The sequence below is a fragment of the Seriola dumerili genome, unplaced genomic scaffold (genome assembly GCF_002260705.1).
Source record: "Seriola dumerili isolate Sdu_G_001 unplaced genomic scaffold, Sdu_1.0 BDQW01000160.1, whole genome shotgun sequence".
Taxonomy (NCBI): Eukaryota; Metazoa; Chordata; class Actinopteri; order Carangiformes; family Carangidae; genus Seriola; species Seriola dumerili.
In genome coordinates, this window is record NW_019174415.1 from 296176 (window position 1) to 319698 (window position 23523).

A 23523-nucleotide genomic window follows, 5' to 3' on the forward strand; every position below is an offset into this window, starting at 1 on the left:
GCATAAGACATGTGTTTGTGAATGTGCCGAATGAATGTGGCTCGAGAATAACCAGTGCCAGTAAATATGGACTGTAATTCTGTATTATTTATATTAGCCTGAATTCAAGTTGTGACAAATAACTAACCACGTATCGAGCGCATCTGTCGCTCATAAATGCTTTAAAATGCCTTTAAAAACAATCAATATCCATCACATCATGGTCCATCACTAACTTAGATCAGTGGTCGCAGCCATGCCAGTCAAACCAGGGGGCTAAACAAAGAAAAAAAAAAAAGGTCAGTCTTTTGTCGCTTCCTATTTAATCTTAATCGGATTTAAATCTCTCCATCGCCTCCCTCAAACAGGGACACGGGTGTAGCCTGCAGGCGTTTTGAAAACGTCCATCAGTTAAATTATTCATTTGGACCTGATAAATATCAGTCCAAATAGCACGAACGGATGCAAGGTGCAGGCGCCTCCGTCTACAGCCGGGCGCTCCTTCATCAGACAATAACACCGGGAAATACCGAGAAAACTCACCTCGTGGTCTGAGGAGACAGACGGACCAGGAGTCTGGGAGGGCTGTCCCCCAAAAAGATCAGTGATGCAGAGGATTTGGAGGGGAAAGGATATTCGTTACTCAAAAATATCGGCTGCGTCCTCCCGGGCGGATGATGGTGGTGATGTGATGTGTGAGGGGGGAGTTGGCTATATGCTGGATGCTGTCATCGTACTGGGACTGCTCCCTGCCTAATCCTCGGCCCTGAGCTCAGAAATAACTCACCCCCCTCCCTCTGTTCGTCTCTCCTCCTCCGCTGTCTGCCCGGAGGACCCCTACCCCTCCTCCACAAGGTCAGTTGGTTACATCAAATAGTAAGAATAAGAATAATTATTCTTAAAATAAAATATTTTAAGATATTTGTTTTTGTAGAGAAAAATGTCATTGTTTGCTTTCCAGTTTTTGTTGGCCTATCAATTTGTTGTAGCCTATTTTATAAATCATATACTCAATCATAATCAATAATATAGCCTACTGGAGCCTACCTATGTCCATCTCAATAAGGTTTCAGTACTGTAAATTTAAATTAATCTACTTTATGTTTATCTTTATTCATAGGGACTTTATCATTTTATTTCTGAAGTGTAATGGGTTGCGCTTTGTATTACAATGTTGTAGCCTATATATTCATGAACAACAACTACTAGGCTACTACTTCTACAAATAATATTACTAATACTAATAATACTAATAATGTTATGAAATAAACTTGACTCAATGACCACTGTAAAACCTAAAACAAATAGATGGGAAACAGGGCTGAATTAGGCAAAGCAGAAAAACTGCCCCAGGGCCCCAGATACTCAGGGAACCTAAGGGCCTCATATTCATTGTGAGTCAGCTAGTTTGTGGTAATTTAATGAATTGCAAATTTGTTTGGCAATCTCGAAGAATAAGGGCAGAAGAGTGGGTCCTGCTACCTGTCTTGTGTCAAAATTTACACAATGTATATTAATTGATCAATTTGTTTTTAACCAAATTACACGAAACAGAGGGTCAATGGGAGCTCAGTGCTCATATTTGCCCAAGTGTCCCCTATAGTGGGTTGATTTGACTATATCAACAGCCCAAATACATTTTATTTTTTCAGAAATCAAGTAATTATTGTTTCCTCCCTCAATAATAAAAACTTTGGCATATTAGTCACAGATGTCTTGTCATTTGTGTTCTAATAACAATTAACATGCTATATCAGCGTGGATAGGACTTTTTTAATACGCTACGTTTACAGTTTTTTCCTCTCTTTATTAACAGAACAATACAAAGAAAACTGATCATTTTAGGAATACAACCAGAGAGGATTTAAATATAATAATGAGACTTTTTAAATAAATGAAAAAACTAATCTAAAAAATAAAATAATATTGTATATAATAATTGTATATAATAAAATGTTACCATATTCAAATGATTATATGTTACATTTATGTGTGCCAGATTTAGTTTTTGCCCTCTGGTGTCTTCGTGCGGTTTGTCCCTCGGTGCGCGCTGCCGGTAACGTCACTTCCGTTGTTGCGTAATTCCGGTTCAGATTATTTCATCCATGCTCCCGAAACGGTGAAATTTCTAACACCGACGGCGGATTGATAAAAGAAAACCCGATAAAATCACAGCCACGATGTTCAAACTGGAAGGACTCGGACCTAAAATGGACCCAGAAGAAATGAGGAAGAAAATGCGACAAGACGTGATCTCATCTTTGAGAAACTTTCTGATTTACGTTGCCCTTCTCAGAGCCAGTGAGTACAGACAGGTGACACGAGCGTTTAGCCAAATACTAATAATACTGACATTTGTAAAAGAGGGTTTCACAGGTATTTAGGTCATGTTTGGTCACCTTATCTATTCATTCAACAACAGCAAACCGAAACGTGGCTCTCTGACTGTTTTCTGCGATTCAGTGTCTCATAGAGGAAGATACAAACATCACAACAACACTAGCTTTCTTGTCTTGAACATACAGGATTCAGAATACCACAAATGTCACTATACTCACACATGTTGCCCACACACTAAGCTACAGTGGGAAGACTGTGCTGATAAATTTCTCAGCATGGCCTTAACCGAGTGTAATCTGTGTTTTCTGTACTTACAGCTCCGTATGTGTTAAAGAAGCTGGACAGCATATGAGTGAAGCAGCTGGTCTCTTCTCTCCTCCATCCACTGAGAGTTGCATCAGAGACGGTACAGACCATCACCATGAGCAGACAGCTGGGGCCATGACAGCACACCCTGTGAGAGACGTCCAGTGTCTGTCCATCACTGCACCGGAGAAAACAAACTTCTCATTTCTAGTCTTGTTGTAAACTGTCCTCTCTACTTTGTTAAATACATTGTGATCATTGTTAAATGTGGTGTTTGATAATGCGCTGCTGAGTCACACAATAAAGAGAAACTATGTTTAATCTGCAAGGCATTATTTATCATTTTGACTCACCTGCAGCAGAAAACTCGGTGTATTTGACCTAAAATTGAAGCTGGCGATGTCTGTATCATAAGTTTACAGCAGGTCTGCAAAAGCTAGTGTAATTCTAGAGCTCTTACTTACAGTGTTACACTGCTCAGAGGTACATGATGAAATACTGAGAAGCTTCCTTTTCTTTTTAATGGGGACCCACTAAGTACTGCCTGTATTTAAGGGGATTTAGGACCTCTAATTGTCAGGTTGTCAGATCTGAATAGGACTCTTTCATATTATTAATACATCAAAGAAATAAAACAATGAAGCAAAGTTTCTTAAAAATAAAATGGTAATTCTAATATGTCTTGTGTAGGATTCTTTACTGGAGTGATGAACCTCCAGGCAATTTCCAATAAAAGAAAATGTCAAAAATATTCCTTAATTGAACTTTAACATATTTACATCGAGTTTCCTTTACACTGTAAAATAAATAGACTGGCAGTGGGCGAACATTTTAAACAAAATGGTGATAAATGAATCTTAACTCAGCTGAGACTTATAGAAAAGATGAGTTGCACTCTCGGAAGATCACCGCCTGGGGGCAGTGTTTTATTCCGAGGATAGGAGAGACTCAGTGATGGAGACATCGACAATGGATGCAAAACTCAGCCTCGTTGTATGAGCTCTGTGAATCATAAACATTAATGTCAATGGAAAAGGCTACAATTCTGGATATTGTCTTTGATTCGCAACCATAAGTGAGAACCAGCTGCGCGGACAGCGGACTGCTTGTGGAGACAAAGCCCGAGTCTGCGTCGCATCTTTCCGCGTTATTGTTGGACCAGGCCCGCCCATACTCCAGAGCATCTCCAGGAAACCCGGCGACAGCAGACTAATGAACCGCTACACATCACAACAGAGGTAGGCTGCGATGAAATGTATCGGAGTCAGCTTGATTACCGTTTTCAACAGATGAGACGTGGATAACGACAGGCGTCTTAAAGCGCTGTCCGTCAGCAGTTTTTTGACAATGACCTTCACTGTGTTAGTGTATCACCAGTAGCACCTCCAAGATTAAATAACCAATTCCACTGTCCATCATGGACTTCCCAGGTCATTTCCAGCACATTTTCAAGCAGCTCAACCACCAGCGCCTCCATGCTCAGCTGTGTGACTGTGTGGTGGTGGTTGGAGGTCAGAGCTTCCAGGCTCACCGCTCCATCCTAGCGGCGTGCAGCTCTCACTTCAGAGCTCTCCTCAGCTCCAATGAAAGTGCTGATGAGATTGGAGGAGCAAGAGCTGACAGAGGTGAAGGTGGAAGCCCCAGTGTGATGGAGTTAGATCCAGAGGTGGTGACCCCCGAGGCCTTCTCCACCCTACTAGAGATGATTTATACCTCCACCCTCTCCCTGGGGGCCTCCAATGTGATGGATGTGCTGTTGGCGGCCTCGCACCTGCACCTGAACACTGTGGTGAAGGCGTGCAAGCTCCACCTGTCCAGGAAAAACTTCCCTACCTCACCGCCTAAAGGATGGAGGTCAGTGCAACAGCAGCTGCAGCAGTGTCCCCCCTCACAGGCAGAGAGGTCGCCCACGCTTCAACACGTCACATCTGCTATGGAGGAGGATGTAGATGAAGAGGGAGTGGGAGTTGAGGTGAGCCAGTCGGGTGGGGTCGAAGATCAGAGGGTAGTCAGTTGTGAACAGGGTGCCGCAGCAGCACCGTCCAACAGACTTAAAAGAAAGTCGTACGAGGACAGGCTCGGCGGCAGGAAGAGAAGCTGCAGGCTGTCCGGGGGAAACTACAAGGAGTGTTCACCTACTGTGACCAGCAGAAGCACTGTCAGCGCAGGGGAAGGAGGAGAAGATCTGCAGTTCCCAGACTGCCTGAAGACAACTGATGGACTCTGGGAGAACAGAGACGAGGAGGTGGAGGAGGAGGAGGAGGAGGAGGAGAAATACGAAGCAACCAAGGGAGAGTCAGAGGAGATCCAGCTGCCGAGCCAGTCAGACAGCAGCACAGGAGGTGTGGATACGTGGGAGAAGAATGGAGATACAGGTGGAGACACAGTGGTTAAAGTAAAGGTGGGAGAAGAAGGTGAGGAAGACGGAGAGGAGCCAAAGATGGAGGTGATTGAGGTGAAAAAGGAAAATCTAAGCGCATATTCCCCAGATTTAGATTGTCCTCCATCTCCACCACAAGACTGCACGGACAATTTGAATGCACAAGTAAATGATGAGAAAATGGCCGCAGTAGCCGACCCAACAGAGGGTGGTGTTAGCTCTTTACCCTCTCAGCTGTGCACAGATCTTCAAAGTGATGAGCACAGAGAGGCTGGAGGTTTGGGTGAGGACTCGGTAGACGGGGAAGGCCTGGACAGCCTGTCAGAGCTGGCCTTCTCCTGCTTCCTTAATCCCAGTGCTGAAAGTGTAATGGGAGCTCTGGAAGAAGAAGACAGCCTAGCTAGTCTCACGGCTGCCGCTACTGCAGCTGCTGCCGCCAGCGATGCTCCTGCAGCTGCTGGTAACATAGGTGAACCGTATCAAAACTCAGAAGAAGCGAATACCTCTTCTGCTCAGTCCTCTGATTCCTCTTCCTCCTCTTCTCTTGTTTTTCCAGTAACTTCTGTCCCCTTGCAGCAGCTTCTCCCGACTCAGAGCCCTGGTTTTAGCGACACGCTCATCCTACAGCCCACTCAAAACACTTTAGCTGGGTTTCTGAGCGGCATCAGACCGGGCCTCAGTCTGGAGGCCTCCCTTGTCCAACCCTCCAGGGTCGGGAAAAGCTCAGGGGCAACAACCTTCCGTCGCATCGCCCCAAAAGTCCCGCCTGGATCAGAAGCCGGCACCGATCCTTCCTCTTCCTCCGGATCAGCGGGAGACGCTGCTGATCGGCCGCCTCTGACCAGAGCTTCGGATGATGTTCTGTCCAAGTGCAAGAAAGCAGCTGCTGAAGACCATGTGCTGTTAGTGGAAGGGGAGAAGAAATATGCCTGCAACATCTGCTGTAAGACGTTCATGAACCTGACTGACTGTAAGAAGCACATTCGCGTCCACACAGGAGAAAAGCCTTATCCCTGTCCAAAGTGTGGCAAACGCTTCAGCCAGTCCTCCCATCTTTACAAGCACTCTAAGAATACCTGTCTAAACTGGAAAGATGACCAGTCATTCCCAGACACGCTACTCTGACCTCTTCGTTAGAGGCACACAATTCTTCCAAAAAAAAAAAAGAAAATCCTGTCAATGACATTATTTATTAATCCCAATCAATTTTTGATCTTGTTACATGAAATCAAAGTCCATTTCCTGATGTATCTCTTAAGTTATTTGATGCTTTTTATGTTTTTATGTTCTCTCATAATTGAAACAAATGAAAATGTTGCCAATCAGATGTGAATGCACTTAAAAAAATGCACTAAATATATTCTCAAACATGGTTTATATCATGGCTGGAAGAGTGATGAGAATAAATAATGCACTTGGTGATTTTTATTGATCTCAAATCTATTTTCTTTTAAACACACTTGCACATAGATTTTACATTTCGACTAAATCATCAGTTTTAATCTTCATAAAAATCCCATTTCACACAAAACTGGAGTGTTGCACTGTTTAGTGACAAAAGACAAGGAACATTATCATTAGAATAAAGTACAGACCAACAAGCACCGCATTTAGAGTGAGAGAGATAACAAACCACTGATTCTGTCTTAAGGGAAACATTTAAAATGCAAATTAGTGAGTGAAATGATTTCTTCAGTTTTACAGCAATTTCACCTCAGACTAGGCATGTACAGTCAGTTGTGTTAAGGACTAAAGTTAAGGAGTGCTGCTAGTTTGTTCATTAGCCACTTTATCATGAACTTGAAAACATGTCTGAGATGAGTGAAACCTTGAACTGAGCATTTCCTTCCTCAGAAATGCACACTGTTCATTAAAAGTGCAATTCTGTCTGACTGTGACAGGATCAAATCAAACTATCAAGTTAACAATCACATCATGTAAACACATATCTGAGAACATCTGAACTACAGTACATTTGTATTGTTACTATTCTTTTCATCCCCTCACTGCTTTGATCCCACATCAGAGACTATTGTCAGACCAGTACACTGCTGTTTTCTGATTTCCACGCAGCACCAGGGGAGGCAGTAGGCACAGCGGCTCCGTTTCAGGCTCTAGAAGGTGAGTTCACTGGGCATTTCTGTGCCCTGTAAACCACCCAGCAGGTTTCGCGCTGACAAGGCTGACATGACACCCCTTGTGGAGTAGGTGGCACTGCCGATGTGCGGCAACACCACTTCACAAGATAAGAGAGGAAAGGAAAGAAAAGAAAAGAAAAAAAATCAAATCAAATCAGGAAGCAAAGTGTGGAAAAAAGAGGCCAAAAAAAAGATATCTCTAGATATTGCAAATACTCACCACAGTTTTTTAGTGTAAGAAGGGGGTGGTTTGTTGGGAGTGGCTCTGGTGTTGTGACGTCCAGTCCAGCTGCTGCTATCTGTCCACTGCTCAAAGCCTCGTACAGATCCTCCTGGTTCACCACAGCCCCCCTAAAATCAACAATTCACCACGTTTTCAGCCTTATGTATTTTCATATTAAACATAGCTGGTGTCAGAAGATGCAGGAGAAAGATTCACAGCCATTAAAAAGTCCATGAGTACAGATATAGAAATATTTCCAATCTGATGCATTGCTCATAATGCACACTCAGCTTTGTGCTGCTTTGGAAGTCTACCTGCTTGAGTTGACGAAGACTGCGGTGTTCTTCATCTTGCTGAAGAAGGCCTTGTCACACAGCCCCTGGGTTTCTGGTGTCAGGGAGCAGGAAACAACGATGAAGTCGCTCTCAGACACAAGTGTGTCCAGGGGAACTGTTGGACAGAGGAGAAAGAGGAGAGGAGAGGAGGAGGAACAAAAGGGGGAGAGAGGAAAAAGATAATAAAAAATGCAGACCTGCTAACCAAAAGCCCTTATTTTCATCAGTTATATAATATTACATTTTCACTTCTCCTTCCAGCCTGTGATTACTGTCTTACTATGCTTTCATCACTGCTTAAGTTTCTCTCCTTATTCTTACCAAACTCTCCTTTCACCTCTGCGGCGTGGGGCTTGGCTGTTCTCCCAGAGTATAGCAGCCTCTTCACTCCAAAGGGCATGAGTCTCTGAGAAATGGCCATACCTGAGCACAAACACAACCAGTTACTCACGTACCAACAGGTCGTAAACTTTGTGAGGAAAATAATGTCACATGTTGCTCGTTAGATATGTCAGCATGGGATTTGGCTACGGGATTGAGTCATATGCCAAAGTTAATGAAGCAATAACAGCAAGCCTTACCAATGCGTCCCAGCCCAATGACTCCTACCGTGCTGCCAGAGAGACCATAACCACACAGCCAGAGAGGTTTCCATGAGCTCCAGCCACCACTGAGAGAGAAACAAAAAGACAGAATGACTATTGGTTGGCTCGATTAAGGCAAAATACTTGTACTTTTAGATTAAAAGCTACACAAACACAATCACCATGAAAAGAAAACACTGATAAGTGTAAATGTGTAACTTGGTGAGACTGACTTTTTGACCTCCTCCACTCCCTCTGGTAATCTGCGAGCAGTGGCCAGCAGCAGAGCTACAGTCAGTTCAGCTGTGGCATCAGTCAGCACATCTGGAGTGTATCCAACACGTATACCACTGCAGAAAACACACAGCAGCATAACTTATAGAGACCACACGAGACTTCATCCTCCTTGTTGAAGGTCGATTTTGTCACTATAAGTTACAGTTTTTCGGTGTGACCTACCGTTTTTTTATTTCATCCATAGCCAAGTGGTCAAACCCCACAGACAGGGTGCTGATGACTTTTAGGTTTGGCCCTGTAATCAGAGAGAGATGAGCTGAAAGACTGAAATCTAGACACTACTACACTTGATTGGCAGACTATTACTACTGTTTGATATGTTTTAATTAAACCTTATTATTAGTTGATTGACAGAAAATTAATCAGCAACAATTTTAATTATCATCAATAACATCAAGTATCAATACCGCAGTATAGAAATACATGTTACAAGTTAAAGTTGTGCATTTAAAATTTGACTTATTAGTATCAAAATATAGTGAAAGGGCCAAAAGTAAAACTACTCATTATGCAGAATGTTCCAGTTCAGAATACTGTACATCACTTTAATATTGCAAATGGTAAAGGTGGGGATTTAACTACTTTATATATGGTTGGGCAGCTTGTCAATTTCCCTACATGGAAAAATAAAGTCTTAACCAATAATAACACATCATAGTTTACTTGTTGATTATATTTTATATCATCATCTCAATCTGGAAATAAAGTAGCAGCTAAAGTTATTAAATAAATCTGGTGGAGTGAAAAGTACAATATCTGCCTCTGAATTGGAGTAGAGTAGAAGTTTAAAGTAGCATAAAATTAAACTAGTGTAGTAAAGTACAAGTACCTCAAAATAGATCTTAAGTACACAGAACTCCCTGGAAGCCAGTACTGATAGTGAATGGATTGGATCGGATCAGATCAGATCAGATCAGATCTATCTGACTGGCTGACATATACAATGACTCGGTTCTACACCCACACATGAGGAGTACCTGCTGCATCCAGAACCTCAGCATCGATCTTGTCTGACAGCAGACACAGAAGACCATGAGCCCCCTGCACACCTTTGAGAAGCTCTGCTTTCGGCACAGGCTCATCCGAGTCCCACAGAGACACTTCACAACTGGAGACAGAAAAGGAAATGGTGGACGTCATTCAGGTATACAGGCAGATTTAGTCATAAAGCCTTTGGTCTGTGGGAAAGCTGACAGTGGTGGAGAGAGTGTGTGTGTGTGGCCCTCGGAGAGGTCACAGGGTTTAATATTTAGATCTGGCAGGCCCTTGGCTGCAGAAGTGTGTAACTGCAGTAAAGGACACACACGCAGTCTGCTGTTGGCTGATAAATGCTGCTTTGCCAATGTCAAATAACAATTAAAAAAACTTCGTACTCTGCGGCCGCTGACAGGATCTTCATCCCCTCCTGCGGGATGCGCCTCGTCACGAAAACCTTCATGAGTTTTCCAGCTGCCTTCATCACACTTTAAATAACTGAATCCTGTGCGGGAAGAAGACTTAAGTCTGTGGGGATACCTCAGCTGTTTTCACCTTCAATGCCTGCAGCGCTCACAGTGAAACAAGTACGCTTCACATGCCCCTCCACACATCAGGAAGTACTTCAGTTCATGTCAGTGCGCCTGCGTGGACTTGTAGCTATATTACTTAAATGGGTGGGTGGGTCTGATGTGCTATCTTTGTCTCTGATGGACGTGTTTTCTGCACAAATCAGATTAAATGTAATGTCAGCGATCAAATTTAAAACCTGTGTCATGTCTATCGTGTTGTCGATCAGGATGTCAACTGTAAAAGTAGCTAAAATAAATAAAATAAGTAAAAAATAAATCAGTCGTCAGTCTGTTAAGACTTGGATCTGCGCCGCTCAGCTGTTTTCTTTACTCATCTATTTAGGAGCAAGTTGTGATTCCCTCTACTCATCTCATCCTAGTAAGGGCATGTTTACATGACTCTGATTCTGCTTCCTGGGTTCGTGTAGTAAAGTAAGGAGAGGACAATGTCATAAGCGGTTGCCGCAAGACGCATGCGCATTGAAATGGTTCAACCCTAAACCAGCAGAAATTAAAAGTTGTAATTTTATTGAGTCATATTGGTGGAAAACAAGTACATTTAGTCACGTGTTCTCTTAACTATAGTTTGAAGTACTATGATACTTTACTTGAGTGTTTACATTTTATGCTACTTTATAATTTTACTCCACTACATTCTCAAAGGGAAATGTTGTACTTTTTAGATTACGATTTTACATACTAAAACATAATGGTCTAATAAATCTGATGCATTAACAGCCTACATATCACAAACTACATAAGAGTCTGAAGTGTTAGATCCATGTCGACAGCCTACAATATTAAAATTCTATTTACATAGAAATGCCTCAGTAATAATCAAATATTATAAAATTATAACTCTGACGGGTCATTTTACTGCCTGATTTCATTTTAGGCTAATAATACTTTTACTTTACTTAATTAAAGCTTAAAGCAGTATTTTTATTTTAGAGTACTTTAACATTATGGTATTGCTACTTTTACTTAGGATCCTGAATACTTCCTCCACCTCTATACCAGCCTAAAACAAGAAACAAGAAGTTTCTTATTTTCATTTTCTACTCACCAATACAATTCAATGACCCCTCATACCCTATGAATGGGGGCATTATCATCATGATTCTCCACCCCAGTTTTTTTCCTTTTATGTGTCACCCGTCTGTATGTGACAGCTATAATTACCATTTAGGCCTACTTCTCAGATTAACATTTTACATAAGACATATGATGAGTTAATGAAATAAACTAAAGTACTAACGTTGCATAAAGTGGTTAAAACTAGTATTTAAAGTGGGTTAAGATATCAGTCATTGATAATACTTATTTACTTTGAGGATTTTTCAGGACTTTTACTTGTGATGGAAAATTATTTTTTAGATTTTTGTACTGGTACTTCTACTAAGCAAACAAGCCTTTTTATGGCCACTGCGGGTTGGACGTTGAGGTACGTGAACGTTTGAGTGCGTATGACGTCATTGTCCATTCCCCCGTATACTCTCCTTCTCTGGGGAAACCGCTGGGCTGTAAATGGTGAAGTCTTCACCCTCGAAGCATAACAGAGGGCGGAATAAGGAGCTCCCGGTACAAACTAATAGGCACCAAAGGAGGATACTGGAGTGGGCGCCCGGTCTGGAAAACGTGAGTAGTTTCTCTCATTTGGGAGGTTTTTAATTATTTATCCGTGTTGTCTTGTACACAGCAGCAGTAGCAGCCAACGTTATGGTCAGCTGTTAGCGACTGGCTGTAACAGGCTACACAGCCTGTTGTTTGTGGTTTGGTGCAGTAACGACGTGCGGTCTGTTCTCAGCTCGGCAGGCAGGACCAAACCACTTCATTACGATTCCTCACTTGTTCACAGCGTCAGGATATAGAGTGAGTGGATTACCTGCAAGCAACGAGCTGGAGCCTTATCGAATTAATTGCTGCCATATAATACAGGCGTTACCACACTGTTCATGTCTTAGGGACTGTCAGAAAAAAGACTCAAGAAACCTTTTATGGAAGGTTTTAGTACTGTTAATAACGTGAATTAAATGTGTGGCCTACAAAGCTATTCAGAAAATAATGTGCCAACCTCCAGCTATGTCATTTTTATATTCGTTATTTTTATAGGTCAGTTTTACGGTAATAATGACCTGAGGCACATCCTTAAATGCAGGTACTTTTATCAACAATAATTATATCCCATCTAAGCCCAACAAGGAACTTAATTATCAGTGTTTAATTTCATATAAATTCTATTATTATAGTCTTCCTGTATTTTCTGCCTGTTTGTTTTAATGACATACCTAATAAAAGAAAAAGTGTGGTATATTGACAGTGCAGTTTCATGTTGATGAGTGGATGAATGAGTGAATGAATGGCAATAAATTCTATCTTTGATTGAAGATATGGATTAAATTGTCAACCACACTATGTGCGTTTTTTTCCTACCTTGGTATTGATATGTATTGTAGAAATATTGTGACATTTTCTTAAAACTCAACTGAGAAATTCTTTATAGATTAAATAATAAGATAAAATGTTTGCTTTACTCTAATGTTGTGAGGTGAATTCCTAACAAGTCCAGTTACTTCATCACATTGAAGCCATGATCAAATCCATTAATGTCATTAAGCAATCTTGGCCCAATACAAACCAGCGATATGACAAAATCTAGTATATAGTATATGTAGCTCATGGTATGTACCCACATATTGCCTAACACTACCTCCACTGGATGAAACAACCATGAAAGGATTGTGAAAACTATTCCTTCCAAATTATGTAACTCCCTGAACCAAACACCTGGCATCCTCTGACTTCTTTATCTCTGACACAAAGCCTATTTATTGAATGTAATCAAACCCAAATATTCACGTGTCATTCCAGAAATAAATACCAGTAATTGCCCCGCCCACTGCACACTTTTGGCTGTGGAACCTGCAGAGCCTGTCTGAGCCTGCCAGCAACAGCAGGTTTACTGGAGACAGACCTGTACTGTGTAATGGCTCTGTTGACCCTGCACAGGATCCCATCCCTGGCCACTGCTCAAGTGAGTTCACTCATCCCCACACCTTGTTGTATGCAAACAAATTTGGCATTTTTGCATCATATCCTAAGACAAATCATTGTTTACTCTTGCTTCAGTAAGAGTGATTCAGAACTATGTGAGCTGTTCGTGTTGGGCCCTGGTAGTTCTGCATGAAGAGCAGTTGTTCCTGAATGTGTCCCTTTGTGGATATCATCAGTGTATTTGCCTAAATGATAATGAGGCTGTTTGGTTTTTAAATTGTTGCCTGGGATGTGATTGGACAGGGCAAACATGCCACAGATAAATGGTCATCACATTCAAATTTCATTACAGCCACGTCAGAGAGTGATTGAATCACTGTCACTGTAGCTGTTTAATGCATACATACAATCATATAAACACTGTATCATCAGCCTCTGTCTGTAACTTCTCTCTTCTCCTCTCATTCTTTCATTAAGATGATTTAACTTTATGTCAAAGGCTTGGCTTTTCTCCTGGACTTTATCATTGCCAACTAAACCATAGATGACCTGACTGTAGGTCCAAGTCTCATTTTCTTTGCATATTTTGTCACAGGATCTAATCACTCTCCTATCTTAACTTGTGTTCTCTCCTTTTTTTTTCTTCTTCAAACCCTCATCGTTCCTCTCCTGGCTCCTGCCCACTTCTCCTCTTTAATTTCTGTTTTTTTCTTTCTTGACTCTGTCTGGACTTGTCAGTTGCGTAACAGGTAATGTTACTGTCTCAAGTTTGTTTCTCTGTAAACCCTTGCTACTACTGCTACTTCTCTCTTTTTTCTTTCTCCCTCCTCTTTCTTGTATTGAATCTTTCCTTTATTTTTATGTTTTTCTTCTGTCTTTTCACTGCCAATCTCTTTGTTTTTATCTTCCCCCCCTTAGTGTCCGCTTCCCTCTACTTGCATATCACTCTTTGTCTCCGTCTTCCACTGCACCTTATCTGTGTTGCACCACATTTCACCCAAGAAAATGACTACAATTTTATTCCAGACATTTGTGTTCACACTTTCAACAGGAAAAACATCACACACACTCCCACGAATGCTCCCAGAAAGCTTGTTATGGTGTTTAAACACATTTTTTCTTCATCAAGTTAGAAATGTGCCCGTTTGGGAGCATTAGAAACAGTGAGCATCGTTTCCTCATAGTAATTAGTGTTTTGCAGCCTCTGCATCCGCTGACAACTTTCTTTGGGATGTGAATATAAAAAACCCTTTTTCAAATTTATAAACAGACTGCACAACAGAAACTGTGCAGTCTGCCATACTGAGTTAACTGTGGTAAAAAAAAATAAATTATAAAAATCAACATCAATTTAAAAAAAGCAACCATTTGCATAATTTAGCTTTGCGCACAAAAACTGAATCACACACAACCACAACAGAGGCTAAATATTTTCCAGTCTTATTGATGAGCCTTTCTTTGATTTATTTTATTTTGTAAGGATGAAAGCCTCCAAAGAAGAGGGAGACTTCAGAAAAGGTAGCTATACGCCTGTGTTGTCTCTGATTTGTCATTTAATTACACTCGTAACAAAATGATAACCAGCTTCTTGATGACAGCAATTTTAGACCGACTGATGTCTGTTTGCTTCTAGGGAGAGCTTTGCCCTTGTGAAGGGGGCGGTCCTTCTGCTGGAAGACGGCGAGGGGCTGGACCTTCATGATGAGACTTCTCCCACTGCGACTTCTCCCGTGAAACAGGGCAGTGGAGCGTCAGATACACGGCACAGGCACCTCCATGCCATGATTGAACAGCTCAGACCAGAAGATACCATCAAGCTGGTGAGGCCTCATGTTTCCACACACATTGCAAATCAGATCAGACATGAAATATACCATGCAGATAAGGTTCTGTTTGTGACCCAGTTATTAAAGTACAAGTAGTCTATTTACAATTGAAATCGTATCTGGTCAAAATATCAGAATCGATCCAATACACAGGACTGGTACTAGTATCAATACTGATTTTATTAAGTTAACTGATTATCTGAAATGATGTGACCAATCCACACTCCAAATGTTCTTTATTAATGTCACCATAAAACTCACTGTTTCTGCTATCAATCATTCATTCATTCATTCTGTCACTGCTGGTCACTAAGTTTTTAGCACCATAGCATCCTTGGCCTTATGCTACCTTTTTTATTATAATTATTCCAATGAATTTCATGCAACAAAGTTTGTAGATTTTGGATGTTGGGGAGTAAGAGAGCGCTGGTGTTGCCTGGTTACTCAGAAACTCTGAGATTAGGCATCTTGGATCAGCGCATCACTACAAACCAGGGACAGCTCCATCATTGGAGTAATTCACTTCCTCTGTATTAAAACTAACTTGAAGATGAGTCAGAGGGTGCAGCTGCATTTTTTACATTTAATTATGCTGCAGTATGTGGACAGTGTTGCTGTCCTGCTGGTACACAGCTATATTCTGTAAATTGTTATGGTCAACATGACAGGATATTAAACTAAACATGTAAGCTAAATACCACATCAGTGGACTACACTGGTTGCTTTGTATGTTTCACTACTGCAAAAGATCGTAATACTGATGCTTTCCAGATCATTGCACTGATTTTGAGCTTGACTATAAAAGTTTTCCAGGCAGCTGCTGGATTCATTTCATCACTAAAATATGAAAAATAATTGATTGAACAGTTGGGTTTTTTTCCCCCTCGTCAGCTCTGTTAACATGCTGGCATCATGAAGAAAATCAAATATAGGAGTTAAACAAAAAGCAAACATGGATGTTATACAAACACTTTACATTTCAGTATCTTATATTAAAAATGTTGTTTAGTATTGAGCTCTTAAGGCATTTTTCTCAGACACCAACATGGAAGAATGTTTAAAATACTGTAATTTGTGCTTTCAGCTGTATCACCTGAATAATAATTCAATTTGATGGATTACCCAAAATAAACTGAAACCAGATGTTTTCTGGATGGCAGAAAAAAACAAATCAATCAATTTAAATATACAGGATTTAGAGTTAATGGGCTAAAAAAAAAAAAACACAGGTATGGTCCTTTAAGTGGACTTCAGCCAGTGTCTGGGTTTCTCTGTAAACATAACACTGACTTCCTTGATTTGATTTTCTCAGGAAGGCCAAGGAAAATATACCGCACAGGATATTTTGCCCTGTGTGTAATCAGACACGTTTATTGAGTTTAATGGGTAACTCCAGACTTCAGAGGAAACAAAAAAAATACATTGGTTTTTATGATTATTGTATCATCATTATCCTCTCTTTCTCCTTTCTGTCTCACACAACCTCTGCCTGTGCCTCCCTGCTGCTCTGGTCCTCTCTGCAGGCGGTGCAGCTGGAGTCCGTCAGCCCCGTCAGAGTCAGGTATCTGATCGTGGTTTCCACCGTTGGCAGCAAACAGGAGAGCATCCTGCTGGGCATGGATTTCCCCAACTCAGACAGGTGTGTGTAACCAAGATGCTGGCATACTGTTTCACAAAGAGAGCACAAGATAAGATTTCCATTCAGTTAACAATTTCAGGATCAGCTTTGACATTTTAAACGTACTTCCTTGTCTTCAGTCTCTGTGTGCTCACTACCTCTTTGCAGTAATCAGTGCACCATCGGCCTGGTTCTGCCGGTATGGAGTGACACGCAAGTGTATCTCGATGGAGATGGGTAAGAAACATTTTTAAAAGAGTATTGAATTAGAAGTATAAAAGCACATGCGAGGAATTTGTGTGGCTGCATCACAGACGGTGCAGCTTGATGTCTGGGATTCTGGCCAGAGATAATGAGAATGAGTAATGACTATTTATGGAGTTAAATCATTCTCCTTGAATTACAACTGCTCCTATCACTCACTCAGACGCTTACATAAGCATGGAGGTCATGTGTTTTTGAAAGTTAAGTATTGCTGGTTTCTTTCTGTGTCCTAACGTAAAGGTCAGTGAGAGTTTAGCTGCTGAAAGTTCTGGTAAATATACTCCCTGGTTGCATTGCAGTGCATCCAGAGCCCCAAAATATTCACTCCAGCTGAGTTTCAGTATACATTTTTTGCCTCACATCACAGTTTTTGTTATAAATGTGGCAACCCTTGAGCTCAGAGGAGGATGTAGAGAGGAACACTGTGAAACTAAGAGTTAGCAGGTCTAAAAACAGTCAGGATCACATGGTGCAGTGACAACTACTGTGTTTTAACTAATCTGCCATCACACACTGATTGTCACGCAAGAGGCTTTGATCAGCTGCCATGTCACACCAGCGTGTTCAGCCTCGTTAGGCTGGATCGCACCTCCGAATGTGCTTATTTCTCTTTCTCACTCATCCTCATTTTTTTTTTCCCACACTTTCTTCACAAGAACCGTCACTAATTTACTGCGGATAATTGAATAATTTGAGTGCGTATTCATTGTCAGTCTACTAGGAGTTGTGCTCATAATGCTTCTTATCAGTCTGACTTCCTCTTTTCTCTTTCATCTCCTCTGCTTCCTCTGACTTAATTATAAGTTCATGTTTATGTCATTTGTCCACAGTGGTTTTAGCGTGACCTCTGCCGAAGAGACCAGAATTTTTAAGCCTGTTTCCATGCAGACCATGTGGTGAGTAAAATGCTGACACCGGGGAATTAACACCAAGCATGAGTGTCCTTTTTATGGCATCCAGCACACATCACATCCTAAAGTAACTCATCAAGACCTCCTCAACTTAAAAAAAAAAACCAAAAAACAAAACTGTCCTCAACCTAATGTAGTGACATATTTCTTGGCTTTCTCCCCTCCGTTGTAAGGTCAGTGCTGCAAGTGTTGCACGGCTGCTGCGAGCGGGCGGTGAAGGCAGCGGTGATCCCAGGCTGTGGCCTGGAGTGGGCCCAGCACTACAACAAGCACATCGAGTCAGATCGCTTCTGCCTCAATGAGTGGGAGGCCATGAACGACCTGGAGTCAGTCCGCAAGGACATTAACGGACAGAGGTATGTGTCTGTTCTGTTTGAATTCAGTGTGTCTTATTTATTCTTTTGTCTGGGTGAGCCACACTGAAGCGTTGTCTTCCACTGCCAGTGGTGGAACAAGTATTTATTTAAGTGAAAGTAGAAATACAGCATTCTCCACTACATTGAGACCAGCATTCAAAATCTTATATAAGTAGGAGTACAGGAGCATTATTAGCAAAATATACTTACTAGATATCTAAAGTAAAAGCACTAGCTAAATAGCTCCATATGAGTGTTAAATTATTATATGTTGTATATTTGGAAAGTTAATACTGATGCATTGATGTGTTCTTGATCGGTAAAGTAATTAGTAACTAACATTAAATAACTCATTACCCTCTGAACTGTAGTAGAATAAAAGTATTAAGTAGCATCAAGTGGAAATTCTTAAGTAAACTACAAGTACCTCAAAACTGAGTGTACTGAGTTACATTCCACTGTCTGCTGCTTTAAATGTTGAAATAAAATGGAAATTATCATCTGTGCTTATTGCTCACGCACACCTGTCAATTTGTACTAAAGTTTCACTTTTCCTTGTATGGGAAGCTCGGCAGACAGAGTCTCCAACGAGAGTCTGATCAAAGAGCACCTGAGAGACATTATGAGGACCGAAGACCTGGACAACCTCACATCTAAAATGGTGAGACTTTGGCAGATGTGAAGAGGAAATAGTCTTGAATAAAGACATAAAACTACTAGAGCAGGACCGTAGAATATAATGGGTCAAATATATAAGAGACTGTTTGCAAGCCTGTATGATTTGATCTTTCCTTTGCTCTGCTGTAGGTGCACTCTGCCCTGGAGACGAGGATAGGCTTCGATATGAGACCTTACAAGGAGTACATTGACAATGAGATCCTGGTCACCATGGCTCAGATGGACAAACCCTCTAAAATATTTGACTATCTTTATCTGGTGAGTGAATGCTCGGCTTCAAAGACAGTAATAAGTTTTCTTTTACCACCATGCTTTCTTTTGCTTTGGCCAGGAAACTTACGGAAGTGTGCTCTCACCAGGATGTTGTATGTGAATGTAACTTCCCCTTTGGGTGTTGACAGTGATAGGGAAGACGGCTGTGCAGGCCCTTTCCTTTTTGTCCTCTGTGCCCTCAACTGAACATCTCTTTCTTTATCTGGTTTCAGGGCTCTGAGTGGAACGCAGCGAACTTTGAGGAGCTGCAGAAAAACAAGTCAGTGTTTTCACCTGCCAACATTTTATATAGCTCTGTGCATTCTTGTTTTTGTCACTAGTTTCCATTGTCTCATGACATGGGTGATACTCAATTGCGTATTGTGTTTTGTTGAGTCACCACCGTGCCTCTAAGTGTGCGTCTGTGTGTTTTTCAGTATCGGCTACATTCTGAATGTGACGAGAGAGATTGACAACTTTTTCCCAGAGTCCTTCACTTACATGAACATCAGAGTGTACGATGTCGAAGCAACCGACCTGCTCCCCCACTGGACAGACACATACACCTTCATCGACCAAGCAAGGTAGTCCTGAAACCCTACACACATTAGAGGACATTTGAAGGTGTGTATCAGCATTGGCCAGTCTTTTGCAGGTTACAGCTGTAGACAAACACACAGCCATCACATTTCCGTCATCAATCACGTCACATTTAGATTTGTCCAGTTACCAGATATTAAAATCAAACATGTTAATTTATTTGTGACTGCTCTGACTCCTGCATCGTTACGCACACCAGTGCAGATTTAAACTCCTTTCCACTCAGTTCAAGCTGTGTGAACGATGTCTACAAACTCAGACTGAACTGTGAAACTTCTTGACTGCATTATCCAAACAGAGTGTAACAGAGAAAATAGCGCTTTGCATTTGGACTCTCTAAAGAAAAACTAGTTAGGTTTCCCTCTCCATTTGTTTGTTTTTGGGGATGTGAGCTCCTTCACACTCCCCTGCTGGATGAAACTTGCAGTAATAAAGTGTGCTAATGTGCTTTTCAGGTACTAGCAAGGACACGGTACACAGGAATATCTATGAATGAGATTAATAAGAAGTAGCGTTTATGTTACATCTGCAGCTTCCGCGCACCCTGTGAGCTTGTGTGGCAGTTCAAACCGCAGTAGGTCAACCAGTCAGTATTGCTAAATTATGAAAGCTGCCACCTGTTCACAAGCTAGCAGCTTTTTTATTATGTTTTAAAACATTGCCTGTCAAGCTTACCAAGCTAACCACCTCAACATGTACATTTCAGCGGGGTATCCAGTGACTTAACACCATTATTCTTCCACTATTTGTCACAAACTGTCAAAAACAAACTCTCTAAACCAATGACTGAGCTTCTCTTGATCTCTGTGTATTACAGGAAGAGTGGACAGGCGGTGTTGGTGCACTGCAAGATGGGCGTTTCTCGCTCTGCATCCACAGTGATTGCCTACGCCATGAAGCAGCAGCGCTGGCCGCTGGATGTGGCGTTAGCGTATGTCAGGGATCGCCGGTCCATCATTAAGCCCAACGAGGGCTTCATGAAGCAGCTCCACACCTACAACGGCATCCTCAACGCAAGGTCAGGCATGGTGTTAGGCCTACTAGTGTTTGAAGATCTCTATTCCAAAATGTAAAATATCAACTTTTTTTTTTTTTTTTTAGTTTGCCTTTGTTTGACTTTTTTGATGTTGATTTATGGGCTCATGTGAGGATTGTGCCATCTGTTCATTCATCATTCCAGCCAGCAGCGTCACAGCACACTCTGGAGGCGAAAGTCGAGAGACCAAAGACAGAAGTCAGTACGCAAGGAGGAGAGAAGAGAGGAGGGAAAGCCAGAAGAGGATGAGGATGAGGAGGAGGATGAGGAGGAGGATGAGGATGAGGATGAGGATGAGGATGAGGGACTTGATGAAGAGGAGGACGTAGAGAGTCCAGATGAAAAAGATTCCGGCAGCCCGGATGAAAAAGATGAATCCGAGGAAGACACAGAGGTAATTACTTACAACAATGATATGTTTTTAGCATTTTATATCCTATAGATTTTTTTTATTTTTATGGCTTCAACTCTTTTACTTTCTCAAACACACCCAGGTATTTGAAGAACCCACCCCCACATCTGACACCAACCAGGAACCTGGGCAGACAGGACCACCAAGTGTCAATCCCGTAATCACTGTAAATGAACCAGAAAAGGTGCGCAGGCCTCCTGACACTATGTTACTCGCGCACACTTCATCTGAGGATGTGTATCTTCCCATGTATCAGTAACCTTCACTAATTTTTTGGATATTCTATTTGTTTCTGTCATCTCCAGGTTGCTCCAAGTGTTAATCGCAGCGGCAGGATGAACCTCTTCTCCCTCATGCAGTCCATTAGCGAACTGGATGACGAGGATAAGGGATGTGAACAGGTAAATGAAACAGTGTGCTGGGAGGAATGACCAAGCAAACTTACAGTTTGCCTTTCATACTCTTTGTTGTTGTTGTTGTGAGTAGACCTCTCAGACAAATGGCTGATGTGTTGATTGAAGACATTTCCTCTGGAAAGAGGGAGGAGATGCGTAGACCCAAAACCTTCAAGTAAATGTAATTGTACTTGAATTTAATTTTACTTCAAGTTTTTGTAGTTGAGCTGTAGACTTGTGATATTGCACATATCTTTTTCAGCTTCATTTCCCTGACCTTTACAGGGAAATTTTATTAATTTAACTCAATTTTATTTAATGAATTAAACTCAATTCATTTAAGTAAATTTAATTCAAATATTAGTTTCAATAAAATAAAATGAACTCATTTTCATTCAAGTGAATTTAGTTTAATTGAATGTAATGTAATATAATTCAGTAAATTTAATATAAAAATGTAATACATTTAATAGCTTTTATTAAATTCAAAGTCTTCTCTACATATATTATGTGAGACTGGACAGACATGAATGTGAACTGCAACTTGACTAGTTGGCAGAGGCATACAACCGCAAGACAGTAATTCTGCTTATTATTGATTAACCTGTTATTTTCTCAATTAATTGCTTAATCATTCAGTCTGACTGTGATGTCTTCACTTTGCTTGTTTAGTCCATCTAACAATCCTAAATATTTAGTTTACTTTCATATATGACAGAGACAAACAGCAAATTGTCACATTTGAGAAGCAGGAACAAGATAATATTTGTATTTTTTCTTGGATTATCATTTTATCTGCCGATTCATTCATTCATTCATCCACCAATCAGCTAATCGATTGATCAGCTCTAGTGCCAGTGCTCATCCAATTCTATAAGTAACTACTCTGCGACTTTATTATTCTTCAAAGCTTCCTGGCAGTCCGAGGCATTCTCCAGGACAGAGGAAGCGAAGCCACATGCGCCGAGGTCTGACTCACCAGAGAGCATGTGTGGATGTTTCACCTGAACCACGCAACCTGCTGGATGCAGGTCAAAGTAAACCCTAAAGTAACGAAAGACATGGGAGAGCAGGAAGGGAGAGGGTCCTATAAAGGAGGCAGAGAGGAGGAAAAGCATTGTGGGGGAAAAGTCTGGACTATGAAAGTTGAAATTTTTTCTGGTAACATGCCATGGTTTTTATACTCTGCTGTGCTCTGGCTCAGTTGCATATTTTAGATTATTTTGGTGTTGAAAGTTTTAATTTATGTTTTGAAGGTCATTTTCATTGTACTTTCTTTGCATTTCTCTGTTCATAATTATTATAACTGGTAACTAATTATAAAAGGATCCTGCTGCAGCATTGCTATACCAGTAAAGGCCAGGATTCTGATTGATACATTGTTGTATTATGATGGTTTATACAGTGTTTTTAGAACATATCCTACCACATAGACATAGAAGTCTCTCCCTCCATGTAGCGTCCTCTTTCTCAAGCTCCCTTTTTACCATTTCCCTTCTTAAACTCTCACTCTAGAGATTATATGCTATGCAATTACTGTTCTCTGTAAATATGAGGCTGTATGCTGCCAATCCAAGGTAAACAGTTTGAAATAATTTTCATATTCTCTCATCAGAAGTTTTTTTTTTTTTTTTTAACAAGCGTACATTGCTCACAGATGGGAGGATTGTACTGTCTAAGCTGTGCATTATGGACCAAGTTAGGGCCAGTTTTGTGGCACAAGCCTGTTTGCCAAACTATGTATTCCAATGTGCCAATTAATATATATTTAATTGAAAATCTTTATCATGTCAGTATATTAAAAACGTCTCCCATTTTATTTTTGTTCATTCTATGTAAACACCAGGGCTATATGAGTGCCTTCAACCTGAGAATGAAATACGACTCTATGACTGGTGTTTTTAATGTTTTTACTAAGAGGTGGTGGCCAAATATTGTATGTGTCTTGTACTGTTTCTCACTTGGTTTGATTGCAGTATAAATTTGACTTCCTAAGGTTTTGCATGTATGCGTAATGCAGATATATATACAGTATGTATGTATCGACACAAA

The 23523-nt window shown here is 41.0% G+C and overlaps 4 protein-coding genes across 4 annotated transcripts; 3 read left to right on the forward strand and 1 right to left on the reverse strand.

Annotated features, from left to right (window-relative positions):
* Nucleotides 1-2061: 2061 nt before the first annotated feature.
* On the forward strand, nt 2062-2953 carry tomm5 (translocase of outer mitochondrial membrane 5). Its single transcript, XM_022751649.1, has 2 exons — nt 2062-2280; nt 2637-2953. Exons 1-2 carry the CDS (start codon nt 2160-2162, stop codon nt 2669-2671), a joined length of 156 nt encoding a protein of 51 aa, XP_022607370.1. The 5' UTR covers nt 2062-2159; the 3' UTR covers nt 2672-2953.
* A 619-nt stretch (nt 2954-3572) lies between these two features.
* LOC111226490 (zinc finger and BTB domain-containing protein 5-like) lies at nt 3573-6298 on the forward strand. The gene has a single exon (XM_022751670.1). It carries the CDS (start codon nt 4043-4045, stop codon nt 6128-6130), a length of 2088 nt encoding a protein of 695 aa, XP_022607391.1. The 5' UTR covers nt 3573-4042; the 3' UTR covers nt 6131-6298.
* Nucleotides 6299-6422: 124 nt separating this feature from the next.
* On the reverse strand, nt 6423-10309 carry LOC111226491 (glyoxylate reductase/hydroxypyruvate reductase-like). The gene is made up of 9 exons (XM_022751671.1): nt 9956-10309; nt 9560-9690; nt 8745-8817; nt 8519-8635; nt 8283-8371; nt 8023-8124; nt 7681-7816; nt 7364-7494; nt 6423-7241 (listed from the first exon to the last, which is right to left on the reverse strand). The coding sequence occupies exons 1-9, from the start codon at nt 10039-10041 to the stop codon at nt 7120-7122; spliced, it is 987 nt and encodes a 328-aa protein (XP_022607392.1). The 5' UTR covers nt 10042-10309; the 3' UTR covers nt 6423-7119.
* A 1332-nt stretch (nt 10310-11641) lies between these two features.
* Nucleotides 11642-23057, forward strand: LOC111226473 (protein phosphatase Slingshot homolog 3-like). The gene is made up of 17 exons (XM_022751646.1): nt 11642-11767; nt 13001-13163; nt 14604-14641; nt 14757-14943; nt 16473-16588; nt 16736-16804; nt 17662-17727; nt 17916-18098; nt 18666-18759; nt 18906-19034; nt 19262-19308; nt 19466-19612; nt 20446-20646; nt 20809-21058; nt 21159-21260; nt 21382-21477; nt 22382-23057. Exons 2-17 carry the CDS (start codon nt 13116-13118, stop codon nt 22517-22519), a joined length of 1911 nt encoding a protein of 636 aa, XP_022607367.1. The 5' UTR covers nt 11642-11767; nt 13001-13115; the 3' UTR covers nt 22520-23057.
* The last annotated feature ends 466 nt before the right edge of the window (nt 23058-23523 follow it).